At 40.5% G+C, this 13,094-nt stretch overlaps 1 protein-coding gene across 1 annotated transcript in view; it reads right to left on the reverse strand.

Annotated features, from left to right (window-relative positions):
* The window catches only part of LOC143804877 (gamma-aminobutyric acid receptor subunit beta-4-like), a 344,582-nt gene that overhangs the window by 250,854 nt on the left and 80,634 nt on the right, over positions 1 to 13,094 (reverse strand). The window contains exon 2 of the mRNA XM_077283412.1: positions 5,898 to 5,986. Coding sequence (XP_077139527.1) covers positions 5,898 to 5,986 — 89 coding nt within the window. The remainder of the gene's footprint in view (positions 1 to 5,897; positions 5,987 to 13,094) is intronic.

The raw sequence follows: 13,094 nt of genomic DNA on the forward strand, positions 1-13,094 counted from the left end.
AGGGGGGCTGGGAATCACAGACCGGAGGAAGAGGAGGAGCCGAAGAATCACAGACCAGAGGAAATTAAGGGGCGGGGCAATCACAGACCAGAGGCAGTCAAATGGCTGGGAATCACAGACCGGAGGAAGAGGAGGAGCCTAAGAATCACAGACCAGAGGAAGTGAAGGGGTGGGGTAATCAAAGACCAGAGGCAGTCAGGGGGGCAGGGAATCACAGACCAGAGGAAGAGGAGGAGCCTAAGAATCACAGGCCAGAAGAAGTGGGGGGGGGCCGGGGAAATTACAGAACGGAGGAAGCAGTGGGGCTGGGGAATCACAGACAATAGGCAGGCAGAGAGTCTGGAGAATCACAGACCGGAGGAAGGTGAAGGGGCTGGGGAATCATACAACAGAGGAAGTGGTGGAGTGGCAAAATCACAGACCGGAGGTAGTCAGACGGGTCGGGAATCACAGATTGGAGGCAGGCAGAGGGGCCAGGAATCACAGATCAGAGGAAGTGGAGGGGTCTTTGAATCGCACACAGGGAGGAGAAGACTCAGTGCACTAAAATCTAATCACCAGAAAACGTCAAATGGTGATTAAAGAAAAACAACAGAGCAGATTTGTTCACCAAATGTATCACTGTAATCAGTATAAGGGCTCGCTCACATGAGCGTATACCATGGCAGAGTGCTATGTGATGTTTTATTGGATAGTACTCCGTCCAAAGTTATACTCTGAGGCAGTGCAAATCTGAGATTGTTACAATTCTATGCGTGCGTGTGATACATCAGAGTGCACTGGAATATCACCCGAGTGCAGTCTGATGTACGCTCACAAAGACAATGGAGAAATTAAGTTCTCCATCATCTCCGCACCTCCGCGATTTTCTCTTGCATGAGCTGCCGCCTCCACCATTTTCCTGAAGACTTCCAGGAGATCAACATGCACAAGCATCTATTGTCTATTATCTATCTATCTATCTATCTATCTATCTATCTATCTATCTATCTATCTATCTATCTATCTATCTATTATCTATCTATCTATTATCTATCTGTTGTTTATTTATCTATCTATTTTCTATCTATTATCTATATATATATCTATCTATTATTATCTATCTATTATCTATCATCTATGTATTATCTATCTATCATTTATCTATCTATATCTATCTATCTATTATCTATATATCAATCTATTATCTATCTATCTATTTATCTATCTATCATCTATCTGTTATCTATCTATATTCTATCATTTATCTATCTATCTATCTATCATCTATCTATCTATCTATCTATCTATCTATCTATCTATCTATCTATCTATCTATTATCTATCTATATTCTATCATTTATCTATCTATCTATCTATCTATCGATCTATTATCTATCTATTATTTATCTATTTATGTGAATAAAGATGTTTCAGGGCGCTTCCTTCAGAGGATCCTTAATCCAATTTGGAACCAAGTATCTCTGATGTTGTATCAGATGATATTATATTGGCCACTAGTGATGAGCGAGTATACTCGTTGCTCCTGTTTTCCCGAGCACGCTCGGGTGGTCTCCGAGTATTTATGACTGCTCGGAGATTTAGTTTTCATCCTGGCAGCTGAATGATTTACAGCTATTAGCCAGCTTGATTACATGTGGGGGTTCCCTAGCAACCAGGCAACCCCCACATGTACTTAGGCAGGCTACTAGCTGTAAATCATTCAGCTGCCACGCGATGAAAACTAAATCTCCGAGCAGTCACAAATATTTGGAGACCACCCGAGCGTGCTCAGGAAAACCCGAGCAACGAGTACACTCGCTCATCACTATTGGCTATGTGTAGCAAATACATTTATTTTATAAAAGACAATGAAAACTTTTTAAAAAACACAACGCATTTCAGCCTTGTAGTCCTTCATCAGGAGCATAAATCAGTACACTGGTATTGTGACCTGGTGTTGGTGAATATGACAACACTCATGCAGTAAATGGTACTATGAAATATATAGTGTATTGCTTATTTTGTTATTTATTTAGCTTTATACATTGCAGTGTACACTATACAGGCTGATTGGTGCACAGTTATTTTTTATGTATAAAAGGTGTAAGTACAAATTTTCGGTGGATTTGATCCCATAAAGGAATATGGAGGCCAACTATATAATGCAATAATATACAATTATATAATGCAATAATATACAATATATTCTTATGAATCTGCCGTTACAGCTCATTTACAATTGTGGTGATGGACAGTTGTTGAAAACCCGAACCTGCGAGAGTGTAACCCAAAGATATGTTAAACGCGGGGGATGGAACACCTATTTGTGACATGTCACAAGCTGCTGGAGACGGGGAGAAGCTGCAGCGATGCGTTATAGCTGGATCTGTGCGTGAGAGAGGACATCCCCGGGTCGAATTAATTCAACACCATGGTAATCTAATTCATATGCACAAATCAATAACATTTTAATACATTTCATACTATTTTAGATAAATAATGTTTTTATTTTTTTTACAATGTTCATTTCGTAAAATGGGATTTCTAACGGCTAACCTGGGGTGAAATGTCACTCTGTGCTCATATGTTCTTCCTGACCCCATTTTTTTTTTCTTTCTTTCACGCGCCTTTTTTTTAAAAGACCTGTCTTTTTCTATGTGCTCATGCTGTTTGTATCCATGGGCGTGGAGAGCAGTGTATATTCATTTCACTTTAATAGCGGGCAGTGTTAGCCGCAGGCGCCGGATTCTGCAGCAGCCGCCCGCTATGGGGTCGGTGAGTCAGGGGAGCCTGCCCGGCACCAGCGCCACTCCACATCATAGATGCCGATACAGTTGAAAGCAATAATGGAGGAGAAGGTGTCAGATGATGCTCCCTCCCCCATCATTCCCCTCTGCCTCTAACACAGTGGGTACATGATGACGTCACTTCATCACCGGTCAGACGGCAGCGCAGCTGCTGAGATGGAAGTAGAGCCGGGATCCATGGTGGAGCGAGGAGGAGAGGTGAGTATTGTGTAGCTTTTTTATGTATATATAAGTGAGTGAGTACTGATGGCCATAAGACTGTGGGACTGGATTATATTCTATGGAGGGGACTACATTATATTCTATGGGAGGACTGCATTGTACTATATGAAGAGGCTGCATTAGACTATAGGAGGAGGCTGCATTATACCCTATGAGGGGTCTACATTATAGTCTATGGTGGCCTTAATTATACCCTATGTGGGGGCTACATTATAGTCTATGGTGGCCTTAATTATACCCTATGAGGGGGCTACATTATATTCTATGGGGGTCTTAATTATACCCTATGAGGGGGGCTACATTATATTGTATGAGGGGGCTACATTATATTCTATGGGGGCTGCATTATACCCTATGAGGGGGCTACATTATATTCTATGAAGGAGGCTACATTATATTCTATGAGAATGGCTACATTATATTCTATTAGGTGGGCTACATTATATTCTATGAGAATGGCTACATTATATTCTATGGGGAGCTGCATTATACCCTATGAGGGGGGCTGCATTATACTATATGAAGGGGGCTACATTATACCATATGAGAGGGCGTCGTTATATTCTATGGGGGTCTTAATTATACCCTATGAGGAGGGCTACATTATATTGTATGAGGGGGTACATTATATTCTATGGGGGGCTGTATTTTGCCCTGTAAGGGGGATGCATTATATTCTATGAGGGGGCTACATTATATTCTATGAAGGGGCTACATTATATTCTATGAGGTGGGCTACATTATATTCTATGAGGGGGGGCTACATTATATTCTATGAAGGGGGCTACATTATATTCTATGAGGGGTGCTACACTATACTATATGAAGGGGCTGCATTATACCAAATGAGAGGGCGACATTATATTTTATGGAGGTCTTAATTATACCCTATGAGGGGGGCTACATTATATTGTATGAGGGGGGTACATTATATTCTAAGGGGGCTGTATTATACCCTGTAAGGTGGCTGCATTATATTCTATGGGGGGCTACATTATACTCTACAGGGGGCTGCATTATATTCTATGGGGGACTGCATTATATTCTATGGAGGACTGCATTTTACCCTATGATGGGGCTGCATTATACCCTATTAGGGGGCTACATTATATTCTATGAGGGGGGCTACATTATATTCTATGGTGAGCTGCTTTATACCCTATGAGGGGGCTACATTATATTCTATGAATGGACTACAATATATTCTATGGGGGTTGCATTGTATTCTATGGGGGCTGCATTATATTCTATGGGGGCTGCATTATACCCTAAGAGGGGGCTGCATTATACCCTAAGAGGGGGCTGCATTATATTCTATGGGGGGCTAAATTATATTCTATGAAGGGGGCTATATTATATTCTATGAGTGGTGCTACTCCAACCCCTGCTATATCATTAAGACGTGTACTGCCTTATATTATACCCTGATATTAGCATGTTTTACTGCACAATTGGTGGTCTTGTATTTATTTTTATGTAACTACATATTGCAGGGGTGGAGGCCTCATATATTACATGTGATGGAGGCCTCTCATATATTACACGGGATGGAGGAGTCTCCTATATTACACAGGATGGAGGCGTCTCCTATATTTCACGGGATGAATGGCCTCTCATATATTACATGGGGTGGAGACCTCTCCTATATTACACAGGATGGAGGCCTCTCATATATTGCAAGGGATGGAGGCCTATCCTATATTAAATGGGATTGGGGCCTCTTCTATATTACATGGGATGGAGGCCTCTTCTATATTACATGGGATGGAGGCCTCTCCTATATTACACAGGATAGAGGCCTCTCTTATATTACATGGGATGGGGGCCTCTATATGATGAGAAGTTGTAAAAGTTGGGCATGTTTAGCTTAGAAAAACACCTGGGATGAGATCTCATTTACATGTATATACAGTATACAGCTCTGGCAAAAATTAAGAGACCACCACATCAAAACCCTGTCATGGGCAGCCCAATCTCCAGACCTGAACCCCATTGAAAAGAAGAGCTGCTTACATTTTTGCGCCAGGAGCAGTGTGAAAAACTGGTGGAAAGCATGCCAAGATGCATGAAAGCTGTGATTAACAATCACGGTTATTCCACAAAATATTGATTTCTGAACTCTTCCTGAGGTAACACATTAGTATTGTTGTTTCTAAATGATTATGAACTTGTTTTCTTTGCATTATTTGAGGTCTGAAAGCACTGGGGCTTTTTTTTATTTTTAACATTTTTCTTTGTCAGAAAAAAAAAATACAAAATTTATTGCTTATAACGTTGGAGACATGTTGTCAGAAGTTTATAGAATAAAAGAACAATTTACATTTTACTCAAAAATATACCTATAAAGAGAAAAATCAGACAAACTGAACATTTTGAAGTGGTCTCTTATTTTTTGCCAGAGCTGTATATGTGTGGTCAGTACAGAGGACGGCACAGGACGTATTCCTTGCAAGGACCATACTGAGGACCAGGGGGCAGTCATTATGGGTGGAAGAAAGGCGATTCCGGCAGCTAAACAGGAAAGGGTTCTTTACAGTTAGAGAAGTCAGACTGTGGAATGCCGACCACAAGAGGTAGCAATGGCCGACACTATAACAAGGTTTAAAAAAGGGCCGGATGCTATTACCACAGCAAATGGCATTGGGTTGTATAATCTAGTGATAGATAATGTAGAACATTTCTTTTTTCAACCTTTATAACTACAGTATGTAACAGCGTGTGATGTTCTTGTATATTCTTAATCTTTAAAATCCGTCAAAAGAAAACAAAAAAGTCCATCTGGGTAATGGGCACTGAGACTATCTCTGTCTTCATCATTTACACATTGCATTCATTAGGGCTAAATTGCTATTTTTTGTTGAATTTTAGGCAATAGTTTTTACTCACCTCCAAAGTCTGGCCGTAGGCGGATGTCATATCCTTTCAATAACTTGTCCACTGTTTTCTTCACAACTGAGATATTCCCAGAAGGAGAGCTAAAGAAAATATAGACAAGAGTGAGGAGGCCAATAAGCATAGAAATAACTAAACAAGATAAAGATATAGGCGCAGACTAGCTGAGCCTTGCGTGTGATTTACAATGCTATCAGCTGCTTTCATTTATCAGTGTAATAAAAACTCAAATAATTAGAATAATAAAACAACATAATTTATGGTCGCCCCGCGCTCCACTGACACTTAAAATATCAGACCTTATACACAACCTATTAGGACCTCCTTCTAGGATCCAAAGTAAGGAGGTAATAGGAACAAGTTAAATTATAATCAGGGCTTTACAGGGTAAATGTATAGTCAGAAGAAGCTTCTCTTGGTGATTTGTGGACCGATTTCTATTTGAAAAATTGTTGCCTTAAAGAGCATGGCCTATACGTCTCCTGACGCTGGCATGTCAATCTCCAGAAACATTATTCCTTAGACCCCAATCATACAACCAAATCATATTTCTTGTTTTACACCGAGGAGGCGCAACACCCTAAAACACGTGTCTGCAAATAAAGATTGTGGTTTGGATTGTTACCAGGTTCATTAATGGGTCAATTATAGATTTTTAGGATTGCTAATTTCAAAAGTTAGCGCTAGGGTTAAATCCTCTTCCTCTCTGGAGAGGTAATTTGCTTTTTAGAGACAAATTCCCGAAACAAAACACCTAGGGCCTTGAGATGATTGAAAACTTTAAAACTCAATTTCCCAGGTTTGGCATTGTTTTTTTCAAAAAATTCAAACTGTAGTGAATCGATTTGCTGCAATACTGCAAAGCCTCCAATTGCCCTGAAAAGATGTGTGTAACACTCTGAGGTCTCCTTAGGCTGCATCCAACCCCTTTCAAACTCTTTAGCACACATCACATTAGTAATTTCAGAGTGACCTCACCATAGGAATGGATTGTGCAGAAAACAAAATTTAGCAGCAGGCTACAGTATTCGTGTGGTGTGTATGGGTGTCAAATTGGACTAGTGAAACAGTTCTGCAAAAACACATATAATGTAAAATATCTAGAATTTTTATCTATTTCCTTAACAAAATTCAACCCTCTTCCCAAAAATAATGTGACAAACAATGCAATGTGGGTACATGTCCGAAAAGCCAGAACCTGCAACACAGTGCTGTATTAGTGCGGCATGTACGGATGTAAAATTTGACTAGTAAAACAGATGTGCAAAAAAAAAAAAGGATTGTACAAGAAAAGCAAAAACTCAGTACAAATACATCATCTCAAAACTTGATTTCAGATCTTTATGTTCTGTAAAAAATATTGTGCCGTTTTGCTGCTGCATTCTAGCGCAATAAGAATGAAGAAAAAAATATGTAATTTTAATTCATGCAGCAGGACAGATGCCATATAAACCAATTAAACACACTGAGTCTGCTGCTGACTCCTCTCCCATATCTCTCCCAACAACAATTGAATCTCTGTATTATTCACAGACATCTACACCTATCTTCTCACTATTGCACATTCCTGTCTGGGGTATTTGTCCAATGCCTAGGGCTTTCTCTTCTTCCTCTATAGCTAAGATGTGAGTGCTGATATCTTCTCACTATCCTACATCAGTCTAAAATGGCTGCTGCATTCCCTGCCTAGGCTTTTATATAGCAATGAAAGTCCTTTCTGATTGGTTGTACTATATAATGAGCAGTAATAGCTGCAAGGCATAATGGCGAAGATATGTATGAAGTCATGCCAGCCTTCTGTAGCCTTTGCAATCTTCTGCAACGTGTAACAAGGTGGAAGCCATTTTTTAAAAAATTGTGCAAATTGGTTTGCAAAATATTATTTGAGCTCTCCAGGACCTACAAATTTCATAAAATTTGACTGAAATTCATTTGGCATTGAATTGATTTGCGTATCTCTACTAGGGATCACAACCTATGGCATGTTAGATCAATATTGAGTGATATCTAATAGTGCCTATGAAGCGACCAGATGGTAATTTTGCTTAAGGAGACACCACTTAAAATATCCTTCTGAATTGTCAGTATAAGGGCTCATGCAGATGAGCGTAAAAATCGGATGTGTGCTGTCCACTTTTTGATCAGATAGTACACGGTCAGCACACTGACCCATGTTATTCAACCAGGCTGCTCAAATGAGCAATTGTCTTTCTCAGTACCACCATCTGTGACTGGGGATGAGCGAACCCATATAAGTTTGAATTTGGATTTTTTGTGTTCATCCGAACTTGAGTCCAAGTTCGGTTCAGGTACCAGAACTTGACCCCAAACCCCATATAAGTTAATGGGGATCCAAACTTTGGTGCTGTAAAATGGCTGTAAAATAGTGAGGGCAGCAAAAGGAAGCAAAATGGGCAGGACAATTGCCTTGTAAACAAATGTTGATAGGAAAACTACTTAAAGTAACTGATACTAAAAAAAAAATAATAATAATCTTGAAGCAGACAGAGGTCCAAGATTGGAGTGGAGCAGTGCCTGGTGTGTGTAGTTTACTGTACTTGTTAATAAATAAATGAAAAAAAAACAATGTGGGTGCCCCTATTTTTAATAACCAGTCTAGGGAAAATAGACAGCTGTGAGCTGGTCTTATTTGGCTTTGAAGGTGCCAATATAAATGGACTTTCCCAGCCTATTAATAGGGAGGACCCCAAGTCATTTTTTTGGGTCCGCCCTATTTTTAATAACCAGCTACGGTAAAGCAGACAGCTGGGGGCTGATATTAGTAGGCAGAGAAGGTATAAATTATTTATTTTGTTATACTGTTAAGACGGGTCACATGGTGCGCCAGCCAATCACAGTCATGCCTTAACTTGTCATGGCTGTGATGGGGCCAGGAGTGTCCACAGCCTTAAAGCTTGTTGATTGGCTGCACTACAGCCTTTCAGCAAGCTTTATTGGGCTGACAAATCTGAACAGTAACACGGATGTATAGTATGAAGTCTGTGTTTGGGGCTCGGCACCGGACACCTGCACAAACCTTGAACTACTTGCGTTCCCTCTCTGTGAGAAAAAAATCATGGAATTCAATTCTTTCTTCCAAGTCACAGAGGAGTGTCACCCATTCAAGTCTATGGGTGCGTAAAAAAAGTCACATTCTACACATAATATCCGAGTGGCATCTGATTTTTACAGATATATTTTTGTTATAAACTTAGAAAACTGTATTTGATCATGTACATTATTTTCTGTACATGTATGAAAATGCATCACACATAGATGTCACACGGTTGTCACCCAGATTCAAAAGTCAAGCATACGGATGACAAAATGGATGAAACTATTTACGTAAAACACCCATTGTGCAGTTCCCATATGACCCTGGTGTCAACACAAGGGTTATAATATCTTATCCGAAAAGGGGTAAACAGCCCTGACTTTAGGGCCACATTTGAGCCTTCTGCCAGGGGTATGTGTCCTAACATATACCTTTTGATGCAAGACTTCAAAGTCTAAGACTTTATAGACATTCATAATATCAAATCATATATAGCTCAGTAAAATGTTAATCTTTACAGGATGCACCTGCAAAACCCAGGGTCAGGCTGGGATACATCGGTGAAACCCAGAGTTGGGCTAAACTCAGAATGTTCCTGTTTTAAGATTGTGAATAATAGTAACAAATGGAATAAATATTTTTTTGCAACACACTGGTTGAGGTGTAAAGCACTATTGTCTCTTCCTTTTTGTGCTAGCTATCAGGGACAAAGAAACCACCAGAGCACTAAGCAGAGGAGGACATGACATTGGGAGGGGTGGACCTTTAACTCCTGCAGCTTTGTGTGAATAGCTGTGTAATAGTGACATTGCTTTAAGAGGAAGGAGCTTAGTATGTCTGTGCCTGGTGTGTTACTGTGAGGAGGGTGGGCTTATATAGAGAGGGTATCTTTGTCTCCTCTTTCTCTCACCGGATGAACTGGAGGAAACATCACCCGTCCTCCCGCCCTGTCATAATCACTGTCCTAAACCGTTTTAATTATTGCTTGTATAATGATGAATGCTTTATTGCATTTGTTGAATTTGCCATATCTTTTACCAGGTCCAATTTTATCATGACTATAAAGAGTTAACATTAGCATTAACCTTCTAGGCCCAAGGGAAGGGCAATCCTTCAGCCATGGTTTCCTAGAGGTTTCCTCCACAGGGGGGTTCTCCTCTCCTGAGAGCTGTAGGATGACTCTTTGTGAGTCAGAAGTTTGCCAGGTTTAGTCCCCTTAATGCTTTTGCAGGGACTTCTACTTTATACGTTTGCAAAAGTGATTTATAAAAAAAAGGAAAAAAAAGGTGTCAAATGTGACTTGGAATGTATAAACCGTCACGGCTTTGCAGTTTAGGAGTCAAGTGGAAGTTGCAGTCAAGTTAAGGTGGACTCATTGTAACTAATAGAGGATGTAAAACCTCATGGTGGTGAGCAGGCTCGGCTTTGGTGGCCAGCCTCATGGACGCTGTAATGGTAAAGTCAACCAGGGGCGGGCACAGTGGTTAAGCACAGGAGTGAGGATAATAGGGTCATTGATGCCCTGAAAGTTTACTGGCTCTGCTTGAATGACCCCCCAGAGCGGGGTCCATCCCATATCCAAAACTCTTGGTCCCAACTGGTCATGTAGTGGAAGCCATGTTCAAGTCAATCTTTTCTCCTCATGGCAAAACAGGTAGTGATGAGTGACTGACATGGAGCAGTGAACACAAGCGTAGTGTTGAGTCAAGCACAAAAATTACATTACCTTAGGACTCGTGCAGACCACCGTATTTTCGGTCCGACGAGGATCCAACAAAACATTGCTTCACACTCGGACCAATGAAATTTTATGGGGCTGTGCACCTGTCCTATTTTTTCATCATACCATGTCGGCCCAAGGAAAAATCGCTGCATGCCGAGAGTCCAATATTCACATCGCACTCTGCCATGCAAGTCATTGAGTATATACGATTTTCACGGACCGACAGAATGGAGAGATGGAGACATTTTTTTCTCCATCTTCTCTTCCGAGAGCATCGGACGGCACTACGATCACACTCTGAACACAGGGTAAGTTGCATAATCGGCCAGATTCTCTCAGAAGAGAGAATCTACGCTCCTGTGACCCTACCCTAATTCTTATATTAAGTATTGCGGACTATCCTCATCATGTTCTACACCTTTCTGCTGGGATGCCAGATTAGCTTAACCATGTGTTTGCCTTTTGTGCATTATTTTGTTGTTGTTTTCTTTGCAGCAAAGTGCGTGTGCTCCTACACATTGCAGCTATACCAGCTGATGCTCTGGCTCATTTCTTTGGTCTTGCTGTAGTTTCTTGTACTTTGTACATACAGGGGTGTGACTCCATTTTTCAGTAAGGCGTTCACCTCTATAGCTTCCCATGGACAGGTGAGTGCGCAGTCGGCCCCAGTCCTGCTCTGCCCCATCTATACTAAGGGCGGCTGACACAAACTGAGGTTTTAATACTAGAGATAGAATAGGACCATCCGATAGGGACACCATGTGGTGGTGGGATGGATTTTACTCTTGTTTTTATTAAAGTAGTGTTATCTAGGCCCCCTATGTTATTTACATGTACTATTAGGGTATATGTCCACGTTCAGGATTACATCCGGATTAGCAGCTGATTGAACGCTGTGTCCAGCCACAGCATTCAACCCGCAGCGTCCAGATGTTACAGAATAGTGGAGAGCATTTTCTGAAATCCCGTCTCCACTATGCGTGCAAACACGCATCCGGTGGCCTTGCATTTACGGACATGTGGTGCTTCTTTTTAGAATGCAGCATCACCTAAAATCGCCTCCACAATTTTACACATGAAAGACTGCATGAGCAAGAGAAAGCTCACATGCCCTCAAGAACAGAGATAATCATATCCTGTATAAAAGCAGAGGCAGGGAATGCAGCAGCCACATATGATGAGATCATTTTGACATTACTAAAGTTGTATTTGTATTAAAGAGCTTGAAAGTGGTTGGATACAGTCCTGGGAGACCCCAGATACATGTCTTTTTACAGCAATTGGAAGCAAGCTTTGCAGTAGTTGCAATTAGCGGTGAATCGATTAGCTGCACACCAAAATTTGTGGGAGATGGGAAATACAAATTTGAAAATTTTCATTCCTACTGGACACCAAATCTGACTTCTTACTGTCATTCCAAAAAGGCAAAGTTTGGTGTATGGAGTTAATAGACAGAAAGGTTCATAGTTGGTCAAAACATGTTATCTTGCTATAGTCTGTAGGCTATCCTCTATACTTTCCTAATTATCTTCTATATCCAACAAAGTGAATGAGATTTCTGAATTCCCAGGCATATGCTGTTCATTTTTATGTGATTTGCATACATGCGGTCACATGCCGAATAGACCTGCCCGGCAATGCAAGTGTATTGAAAGAGGAGAGACATGACTAGTCGGAATGTGGCCGAAAGTATGCAAATCTAATACTTGCGGTCACATGACCATCAGCTCCCGTTTCAGTCATCAGAGAATCTTTTTTTGCTTTGTGATATTAGTTTCAGGTTTATGTGCCAAATTTTTTGAAAAATTTAATTTGGTGTAAAGTCAAAATGGTCTCTTTTTCTGCCTTAAACTGTTTTTGCAACTTTTTGGCACCAAAAGTCGCACCTTGCGCAAATTATGGCAAATTAATGGTGTAATATAAAAAATACACTGGGGACGTGGGGTATTGCAGTAGGGTTGTGCCTAATTTTGAGACTTTTCAAATAGTCATAAGTTAACTGATGTATCCAGTGAAAACATCTTGAATCGATTAATTTTGCCCACAAAGTGCAAACAAAATAAAGACATAATATGCACAAAAAGCAAAAAGCAGGCACAAATGCACTGAGGAATTGGCCAATGTCCTTGTTTTAGTATAAATGTTAAAAGTAAAAACTCCTTTAGGCTACAGTATGTGCACATATTAAGCATTAGCAGCAGAAATTAGAAATTTCTCATGTGCTTGTAAAGAACAACAAAGTTTATTGCTTTTTATAAGCGTTTTCAGTGACGGCTTTAATATTTGGTATCGGTACAGAAAAACGGTATTTTTCTGAAATAGATGTAGAAACACCTGAAAGGATCTTTTACGTTGTCTCTGTATCTGCTGCATATGATTAGGATTCTGTAGACCTCTTTATATTGCCCATCTA

This window comes from Ranitomeya variabilis, chromosome 2 (assembly GCF_051348905.1).
Source record: "Ranitomeya variabilis isolate aRanVar5 chromosome 2, aRanVar5.hap1, whole genome shotgun sequence".
NCBI lineage: Eukaryota > Metazoa > Chordata > Amphibia > Anura > Dendrobatidae > Ranitomeya > Ranitomeya variabilis.